Below are 9,172 nucleotides of genomic sequence, written 5' to 3'. Positions count from 1 at the left end.
CGTCCACGCGGGGGCGTACAGACTCAAAGGAATTGTAAACGCGATGGATCGAAAAACATATGAAACATGTAAATAATCTGTAGAGCAACCCGCACAGGATGTGTGCGGGTTTTATCTCGACCCTGACATGAAGCCTTTTCCCGTTTTCGCCGCTCGCCGCCGCTCCGAGCTGGCCGTTGAAAATGTCATCAGTCATCTATTTATCTTTGCCGGCGTTCTCTGTATTTCTTCCGGAAGGCGCTCGGGAGATTCACGGCATGAATCTGTTTACGCCGCTCGTCAAACTGATCGCAAACGTGAACGTACCATCTATAAGATTTTCATTTCATCCCTCACGCCGCAAATTGCATCAACACATTATCATTCCGGTGACCCCGCGTCATCTTAGACGTTCACCCCTCGAGTTCTGCCCGTTATTCCTCTCTTCCCGTCTGAAGCGATCATTATCCCATTTACCCGTCTTACGGCCGGGACCGTGATTGGAACGCATCAACATCTGAAAGCGAAATGATGAGACGTAAATCGCCTGACTTCGATAATCAGGCCTGTGATGAATATTCATGGGGCCTCGGGCGCCGCTTAATCAGGTTATGGGGCTTTAAAGGCCGCCAGGAGGTAAATCATTTGCATACATGCGTATGCGTGTGTGTGTGAGACTGCACGAGCGTGCTTGGTGATGGCATAAATACGCATGCTTCACGTCGCTTCCATCTCTTTGTCTTCTGACAAAATCATAAGCTTCATAAACTCTCTTGAAGCAAAGAGCGTGGAGTCATTCCCCAGATTCTCCGGATCGTTTTCAGCCCCGAGGCCGACTTCTTCTCAGATCTGTGTGTCTCCTGTTGGAGGTTTTCTCCGCGTGCTGGTCCGGCCTGAAGCTCTTCATTGCGGTTTCCTCTAATGATCCTGCTTTTGTTGAGTGCTTCTGCCCGCGGAGCCCCTCCATTCCAACCTTGTGGGCCTCGGAGGTGATCATCACATCGCTACTGTTCTGCCAGCAATCTGGACGGACCTGCAGGAAGACTCCTGGATGCTCTCCTGGGACGTTTTGCACTTCGCACCACCGCTTTTCTTACCTGGGTTTGAGTTTCGGACCTGCAGCCGCAGATGTTTTTGTCGCTCGTTTACATTAAGGTTCTTCACGCCATTTATCTTGCTTGAAGCAAGCAGACATTTTTATCTCCTGGGTTTATCATCACTCGCTCCGTGGACCTCAGCGGAGGACTGGAGGACAGCCGGGGGGGACGGAGATGTTCAGGCGCGGATCTGAGCCGACTCACGAGCCCTTTTCTCCTTGAGCTTTGCGTCTGCAGGGGGAGGTCGCTGTGTGTTTTCTCTCTCAGCCCCTGCTGTGATGACCACCGAACGAATGGGAATCACCTCAGCAGAGCCTCCTGTTCCCTGACAGAAAATACAAGGCGTTTGCTGTCGAAGCCTTTGAATAAGGCCCGAGCTCAGGAGATGAGAGATGCGTCACCGTGGCAACCATCCGCCGTAGCCGTGGCCTCTGGATGGGGTTTGAATGCCACCACCGACGGCTTTGCTGATAATCTGTCGGTATTTCACGTGACACACTCACGCTCAGACCTGGAACATCTGCATGTAGAAGATACCTCCGTATGATGGTCACATGTTAAATCAGAGAAACGTGTGCGGATTCACCGGGAAAATGGAAGAAGGACCTCGATGACTGGAGCTTCCGGTTCGGTCGTCTCCTGCAACGGGTGAGACCATGGCTCGGCGCTCAAACGAAACGAGGGAGGGGGCATCGTGTCCCCTGAATCCAACCCGACTGGGACGCAGGTGCGTGCATGTGATGGCCTCGGCCCGAGCACATTTACATTTCAAGGATATTTGTAGCAGATGTGTGGACGGGAGACGCTTCGCGCAGAAGGGCCGGGATCTACAAGATCTGCTGCCTGTATGAACGTCTCCTTGGAAGAACCAGCAGAATTCTGACCATGGAAGGATTAGAAACCAACGTGTGGTTGAGAACATTTGCATTCAAATATAATGATAATTATAAAACATTTTATTTAAGGCGCCTTACTCAACATTCAAGAACACCGTACAGACATGACCACAAAATATAGATTTCAAAGAAATAAAAACAAAAGTGTCAGTGGTAAAAATAACACACATATATATATATGTATACATATATATGACTGACGGAGCAGTTGTCGTCAGATGGAATTGACCGGTTTAAATTGGTTTGTTTTGAGTTGCGATGTGAAGACAGGGAATGAATGGGCGTTGGGGCGGTAATGAGTTCCATAGCGGCTGAACGCTCTGCTCCCCGTCAAGGTGAGATGGGCAGAGGGGACAGACAAGCGGATGGAGGAAGAAGATCGGTGACAGCGGGAGGGAGTGAGGACGTGGAGGAGGTAACAGTGGAAATGATCGTGATTACTGGTAACCACGTGTCGCCAGGGACAGCTGGGGACGAGCCCGACAGATACAACTGAGATGTACCCTCCTCCCACAGATGGACGCCTGCGGTCGGCCTGGTTTTGTTTATGTGCTCCGAGCGGGAATTCATTCAGATTTCTTCCGTAGGCTCGGATGGCGTGTTGTGAGTTAAAGCGGTGTTTGTGAACCCCTGACCTGCCTGATAAGCAGCAGGGCTTGGATTTAAGGCCTTCTTTAAATTGAGGGACCGGAGAGTTCTCATGAAAGCCCGTGCTCCGAAGGCCACCTCTGAGCCGCTTTCAGCCGAGGCTTCAAAAAGCACGGCTCGGATTTCAATCGCTGCCGCGCCGCCTGCTCGGAGATGCTGCGATGTTATCAAGGAGCACTTCTCCAGAACAGGACAAGCTTCTTCCAGATTCGCAGAAAACATCACGGCGCCTGTGCCGAGGCCGTCCTTTAGAGATGGGCGTGTTGTTCTTGACGGGTGAAATTGGTATTTTCCATTAGCTCGAGTTATCCTTTAGCACAAAGGCTGACACCACCGCATGAAGTGGACACAAGTGTGAACTCAAGATAGAGACTTCACCTGATAAAACTCCCCCGCTGGTCTCTACCCTGGCCTCAGAAGATATATCTAGTAAAACAAGGATCAGAAAATGTTCCCGGGAAGGCCACCAGCACCAGTGATGTGAGCAGTTTATAGCAGTTAATGTCATTTTTTAATCCAGTGAAATGTTGGTAAAGAAAAATGATCACCTCTGATTTTGCTGTGTTAAGACATAAAATCAACATTGTAAGAATAATCCCACTGTCGGTCCAACGATAAGTTCTCTGCAGCATCTAGTCTCAAATCTCATTTACAACACGACAGTGCATGTGGTCCTTCATTCATATTTAGCCATACATTTATAAAACAGAGTTTTTATTGTGACACGAGGGAACGGCTGACTAATATCACTGAAGGACGACAGACAGAGAGATGGTTTCTATGACACGGACACGGCGCTTTTGCCCTGTCGTGGCTTCAACATTAGTTCTTGGGAGTGTTTCATTTCTGAGGTTATTTTTCTGGGCTGTGAGCGTCCTCCTCGTCCAGCCTGTGCGTCTCTCCCGCTCTGTTCTCTCCATTTTCAGCTTGGTTTGGCTCTGCCAGTTCCTTATTCTCTGACGGCCTCAGGAGATATTCCAGCTCTTCTGCGCTGATAGCGACTCTCTCCGGAACCAGCCACCTCTTGAAGTGTTCGAGAGCACTGTGGACACACACAGAGTACCCAAGGCTTATTGGCCTGGAGTTGCCGCCATCCACTATTTTTTTTTTCACCACTGTGACCGTTCAAAGCAAAGCATCAGCACAACCTCAGGTTACCTCTCATCCATGTCGCCGCCCTGGAAGAGCTCCGAGGTCTGTGCGTCGTGCAGGAATCGATCCCAGCATTCTTTTTTCGCCTGCGACAGGGAGCGTAGCATGTCTCTGGAGGTCACGTCGCTGGACTGGCCCTTCAGTTTCTTCAGGCGACTCTCTGCAGCCACACAGAGAGGACGGTTGTCTGTCAGTGTATGTGGCCCTATGTTTACCCCGCTTCTCGCCCGGTGACAGCTGGGATAGGCTCCAGCATCCCCCGCGAGCAGGATAATCGTCAGACATGGATGGATGATCCAAGTGTTTATTATCTGTACGGTGTATTTCTTATTTTGTGGCCCGCAGTGACGCCAGAGAGGTTGACAAAAAAATAAAAATAAATAAATACTAAGCATATTAGAGCAGAAAAAATGTGACCCGTATCAGCAAGACATGCAAGTTGAAAGAAAATGGGCAACTTGAAATGTAACCAGTTGTATTAATGTTTATGTAAAAGGGACGGGCAATATAGTGGTAAATTCTTGTGGAAATCATCTTGTTGCAATCGGACTTGAATTTCTTTACTTGTAAAGAGTTCACCCCTCATCAGAGAGGCCTTCTCAGCTCTAAATGATGTGTTGGGAGTTTCCCCAATATAGTTATATGGAATTCACCGTGACCCGGATGACCGAGAACCTCCCAGGAAAATATATTGGTATGACCTTATGAAGGAGATTTATTTTAAAATCACTGCCTTTGTTTTGGTTAGAAATACAGTCATATTTCTCACGATGATTTGATTGCGTCACCCTCTTCCGTCATAATATGCACATTTTATATGTTTTTTTCTTGCATGCTGACTTCATAATAAGGCTTCTGCAGTCTCCCATCCCATAACACTACGTCTCAGCTGCAATCCATCCAGGACTGTCAATGGGAATGATACGAAGCCGGGACCCGTCTAATACCTAGACTGGCGATGTAGATCTCCGAGTCCTCCATGGGTTCCCAGCCGGCTCTGGGGGAGCTCGTCGCACTGGAGCTGGCATTGACCGGCGCGTCCGGTTGGAAAGAGTCCTGAAAATCGGCGTTGCCACCCGGGGAGGCCTCGGCCTGCGTCCCCGGCAGGCCGGAGCAGATTTCGGACCACAGCTCCCCGCTGCTTCGGACCCGCTGCCTCTCGAAGTCGTCGACCATCCTGTCTCTGAAGCGGGCAGATGTAAACATCAGTGGCCGGCTCGCGTCGGTGGCTAGTTTGTTACATATAAACACTATTTAATAATAAACTCACCTCCGAGGACTCGGGGCAGACTCCGAAACACTCCCCCGGGACGGGAGGCTGGCTAGGCGGGCGTTATTTCTCCGGTTTCTCCCTCTTGCTCGAAGATTAGCAGCGGAAGCTAGCTGTTTCCACGCTCCTTCCGGAGCGGAGCTATGTTTCTGTCAACAGGACAGCCCACTTCCTTGTTCCCCGACTGACTATTGAGCAAAGTCACTGCCTGTCAAACTGTCTCGAGTTATGATTGGATATTTCACCCGACCGGCTTCTAGGTGACCAATCACTGCAGTCGGTTGTGAAGGACCCGGAAGAGTCCCAACAGAGGGAACGCTGACGTTTTAGCAGGTAAACGCGCCGCGCAGACTACCGTTGAATTATACCTCTTATTTTTAAGTTTACACTCTTCTATACATGTATTCGATATTATGGCCAGCTATAACACAACCTCAGCTAGTAGTCACGCTCTCGAAAAAAGCGAGTCTGCCTGTGTCCGATAACAAGGGGATAGTAAAGTTCGTCTCATCTTAATGTCCGTGTTTCCAAACGGCGTGTTGTGTCCAGACGCCCCGGGTCACCCGCAGGAAGCCTCCCCCCCCCTGTTGTCGTGAGTTCAGGTGTGCAGTTGCTGACCGTCGTGTCCCCGCAGGGAGACCCACGGCAGAAGATGAGGGCAGTTGTTCGGTTGGCGGTACTAGCTGTCCCCATGGGTGTGCTGCTGTCCCGGACCATGGCGTTGATCTCCAGCGCCAAGAGCCACCCGGAGCTCATTGGCAGGCTTAGAGGTAAAGGGCTTTCTCATCTCCTGCCACCCAGAGCGCCTGGAGATTTTTTTTTTTGTATTCTCATGATAAGAATGGCTCCATTCTTGTATGTCTTTAAACTGCAAGTAACTTCTGGGATAGCCTTCCCTTAAGCATTAGATGCCCCTGTTTGGGGCCAAGGCTCGAGTTCAGTATGAGAGACATGTATTGTTTTCGGTCTTGGTCAAAGGAAAATTAATCATTAGGGAGATTAAAAAAACAGCAATTTGAATTTTATGCCCTTTTTGACATCTCCAGCTTGGCTCATTGTCATTCCCCCTTCTCTCTGCAGATAATGGAGTGATCCGCAGCCACAGGGTGTTTGAAGCCATGCTGGCAACAGACAGAGGACATTACTGTCGACGCTCTCCTTATGAAGACTCTCCCCAGTCCCTAGGTTTCCACCGCATCCTACCTCACATATACAATAACGCATATTTATTGATGTGGTGACACTTCTTAGAACAAATTTATTTTGTCATTATGTTTGAGTCCTCTGCCTTGAACACTGCAGCCAGCATGCTGTGACTGTGTGTTGTGGTGTTTCCTGTCAGGGTTCAAAGCAACCATCAGTGCACCACATATGGTGAGTAAAACCAGGTGAAGTTCAAGAGTCCCAATTCCCAAACGGATAATATTGGAGATGCAGCGTGTCGTTAATTTACCGACACACAATGTTTACACAGCTTCTTTCCGTCTGGTGCACTAGCATGCTCACACTCTGGAGTTTCTAAGTGACAAACTTACCGAGGGAGCGTCCGTTCTGGATGTTGGCTCTGGAAGTGGATATCTCACTGCCTGCTTTGCACGAATGGTAAGTTTTGCTCTTTTACGTCTGCAGTTTCATCCCATTTCCATGTAAAATTCGTTACAGCGGGCCCTGGCTTCGCTTTCCGTCTGTGTGCAGACAGGGGTCAGCGGACGAGTGATCGGCATTGAGCACATCGAACCGCTTGTCGACGATTCAATAGAGAACATCCAAGCCGATGATCCAGAACTGCTCTCCTCTGGACGCATCACAATGACTGGTGAGTCGGCGCTCATCGAGGGTAAAATGTTACATTCGTATAATACAAAGAATGAAATGTATGGCTATGGCTACACACAGAGAAAGACGGGAGGTTGGGGTACCCAAAAGGGGCGCCGTATGACGTCATTCATGTTGGTGCAGCTGCAGCCACGGTTCCTGAAGCTGTAGGTATAACTTCAAATATCTGTCTCATATGTAGTAAAATGATTGCAGATAGCCACTGCAGTTCCTCGTGTAAGACTGAAGGGTCTACACACAAATATCTGATCCAAGTTACTGACGGTCAAGCATTTAAAACAGACAGGCATAAAATTCTCTCTTCAAATAAAATGTTAATCCGTATCGTTCCACAGGCAGTCTCTCTGTTCAGGACCTATACTCTGCATTTGTTTTCGTGCTGCGTTTTACATTTATTGTTAGAGGATTTGAACTGTTAGAAGAAGTGTCTCCAGCCTGACAGCCTCAGTCTTCACATGCACCGTGACCTCACGTAAATCCTCTGTGTTTTCTCTCCACTCAATGGGAAGTTCTTGGAGCAGTTGAAACCCGGTGGAAGGTTGCTGATCCCAGTCGGACCCGAAGGCAGAAGCCAGGTGCTGGAACAGTATGATCGGCAGAGTGATGGCACCTTCCTCAAGAAATCTCTGATGGGCGTGGTCTACGTCCCCCTGATTCCCAGAGGCCAACAGTGGCATGGGTATTCACATTTATGAATATCAGTGGAAAATCTGCCATCAAACTGTATCGGGGTATTTGGTCATTGCCTTGGAGGAAATGAAACTGTCATCATCCATAGCTTTTTCAAGGTAACAACCGCGCAGTCTTTCTTTGGTGCAGCATGGATCACGGGTTAGAGCGGTCGTCCTTGGAACCAAACATTCCTAGTTCGAATACCGTGCTCCTCCTAGCCTGTCGTAGTGTCTTGAGCAAGACACTGAACCCCTGACAACTCCCCCTGCTGCTGCTCAGTAGCTGCCTTCCGCTTGCGGTTTATCCATGATCGGTTCAGTGCAGCGGTCGATTTTCGCTGATGTGCTTTATGTAGAACAGAATGTGAGAGTAAGTGTCTTTCTTCTCCTTCCTCCTCTTCTTCTTTCCCCAGAACTGAGCTCTGAATGCAGTGTAGTTGCCCCTACAGGAGGTGGCGTTGGTGCTGCATCTCTGGAGCCCCCTCGAACCCTTCATGGCTCTTCAAAGACTGGTGACCACCCGCCCTGCTCTGTTCACACCTAGCAACAAGGAGTACACGTCTCTGTTTGTTTTCTGACCAGAGAGCTGGAACAGTGAGTGACTGGCGAACGAGTGCCACTGACACCTTGTTCCTCACAATCCCCCTGTTTGGACAGTGATGCGGCTGGAGCTGACGATGTAAAGGTCGTGGAGATTGATGGTGTTATTAGACGAGAATGGGAACATTAGAATTTCAGTTTGAATATAGTGCTTGCCTCAAAGCTTATCCGGTTTCATTAGCTTATCAACTTATTATCCTAAAAGATGTTGCAATAGAATGATATGGTTTAGTATTGAACTGCATCATATTCTACAGGCATAGAAGAGGCCACGCTTTTATTCTGTTACACACTAAAGCAAGGAACGCTGTGCCGAACACTTAGTTGCTGCACGTCATGTTTAAAATCTATATAATTGTTTAATATATTTTAGCTGGTATTGAGACGTGCAAACCCGATCCCGTACTGCGGTGTCGTGGAGATGAAATCTACACACAACTAAAGTATTCACATACCACGAGACAAGAATCACACACCAAAAGTCTCCCATTTGTTTTCCTGTTATGTTGACACTTACTTGTTGTGAAATGATGTCCACCACAGCCTTGAAATAAAACACCTACTCAGTATCATCATCACGACATGTCTTGTTGACTTTGCGCACAATACAAGCACAAAGTGTACTTTGTCAGACCGGACAAAATCATCTAAAAATGTGAACTCGTGTCAACCCATTATCTTCTGCTCGTCATTGTAGACCTTTAACGCTTTAATGACACTCAAAGCTCCAAAACCAAACAGTGACTGATTCTTTGGAGGTCTTCCAGAGGACACTTGCCAGCATCAGTACTGTGGACACAGTTTGCAACTGAAGGGAATCAGTGAAAGTCTGCGATTTAAACAGACACGTTCTATTTGCTTCTAATTTTTAATTTCATGCAAACACACTACGGCCAAGATGTGACTAATGCTGTTTTTGAGGGGAAAATACCAAAACTGCAATATCCTTCGGAGTAAAGGCAAGAGTAAACACATTGTGAAATAATTTGTGATGTATACTCACAAGCATGCAGTAAAACCGAT

General features: G+C 48.3%; 2 protein-coding genes across 5 annotated transcripts; one reads left to right on the top strand and one right to left on the bottom strand.

Moving 5' to 3' along the window:
• Window positions 1–3,295: 3,295 nt before the first annotated feature.
• Window positions 3,296–5,195, bottom strand: ccdc32 (coiled-coil domain containing 32). The gene is made up of 4 exons (XM_086153238.1): window positions 5,043–5,195; window positions 4,720–4,955; window positions 3,779–3,932; window positions 3,296–3,662 (listed from the first exon to the last, which is right to left on the bottom strand). Exons 2-4 carry the CDS (start codon window positions 4,946–4,948, stop codon window positions 3,473–3,475), a joined length of 573 nt encoding a protein of 190 aa, XP_086009364.1. The 5' UTR covers window positions 4,949–4,955; window positions 5,043–5,195; the 3' UTR covers window positions 3,296–3,472.
• A 72-nt stretch (window positions 5,196–5,267) lies between these two features.
• Window positions 5,268–8,717, top strand: pcmtl (l-isoaspartyl protein carboxyl methyltransferase, like). Of its 4 annotated transcripts, none has more exons than XR_015106664.1 (9): window positions 5,268–5,375; window positions 5,677–5,812; window positions 6,123–6,227; window positions 6,385–6,416; window positions 6,540–6,644; window positions 6,738–6,858; window positions 6,939–7,024; window positions 7,388–7,666; window positions 7,963–8,717. XR_015106664.1 is itself a non-coding variant. In XM_086153227.1 (9 exons), the coding sequence occupies exons 2-9, from the start codon at window positions 5,695–5,697 to the stop codon at window positions 7,966–7,968; spliced, it is 639 nt and encodes a 212-aa protein (XP_086009353.1). In that variant the 5' UTR covers window positions 5,268–5,375; window positions 5,677–5,694; the 3' UTR covers window positions 7,969–8,717. The 4 variants fall into 4 exon arrangements, 3 of the variants coding, with proteins under 3 accessions (XP_086009353.1, XP_086009332.1, XP_086009342.1); XM_086153227.1 differs by having other exon boundaries at window positions 7,388–7,453; XM_086153206.1 differs by having other exon boundaries at window positions 7,388–7,557.
• Window positions 8,718–9,172: the final 455 nt, after the last annotated feature.

This window comes from Fistularia commersonii, chromosome 1 (genome assembly GCF_037954325.1).
Source record: "Fistularia commersonii isolate RoL2024-O1a breed Wild chromosome 1, RoL_Fcom_v1.0, whole genome shotgun sequence".
NCBI classification, from domain to species: domain Eukaryota; kingdom Metazoa; phylum Chordata; class Actinopteri; order Syngnathiformes; family Fistulariidae; genus Fistularia; species Fistularia commersonii.
Note: the sequence above shows the minus strand (reverse complement) of the source record. Positions and strands in the feature narration are given on the sequence as shown.

Coding starts and splice junctions, on each gene's coding strand:
- pcmtl (XM_086153206.1), top strand. CDS start 5,695: ATGAGGGCAGTTGTTCGGTTGGCGGTACTAGCTGTCCCCATGGGTGTG. Junction 6,645..6,737: donor CTGCCTGCTTTGCACGAATG/GTAAGTTTTGCT, acceptor GTCTGTGTGCAG/ACAGGGGTCAGCGGACGAGT. Junction 7,025..7,387: donor CAGCCACGGTTCCTGAAGCT/GTAGGTATAACT, acceptor CTCAATGGGAAG/TTCTTGGAGCAGTTGAAACC.
- ccdc32 (XM_086153238.1), bottom strand. CDS start 4,948: ATGGTCGACGACTTCGAGAGGCAGCGGGTCCGAAGCAGCGGGGAGCTG. Junction 3,933..4,719: donor GATCTACATCGCCAGTCTAG/GTATTAGACGGG, acceptor GTGTGGCTGCAG/AGAGTCGCCTGAAGAAACTG. Junction 3,663..3,778: donor GGCGGCGACATGGATGAGAG/GTAACCTGAGGT, acceptor GTGTGTCCACAG/TGCTCTCGAACACTTCAAGA.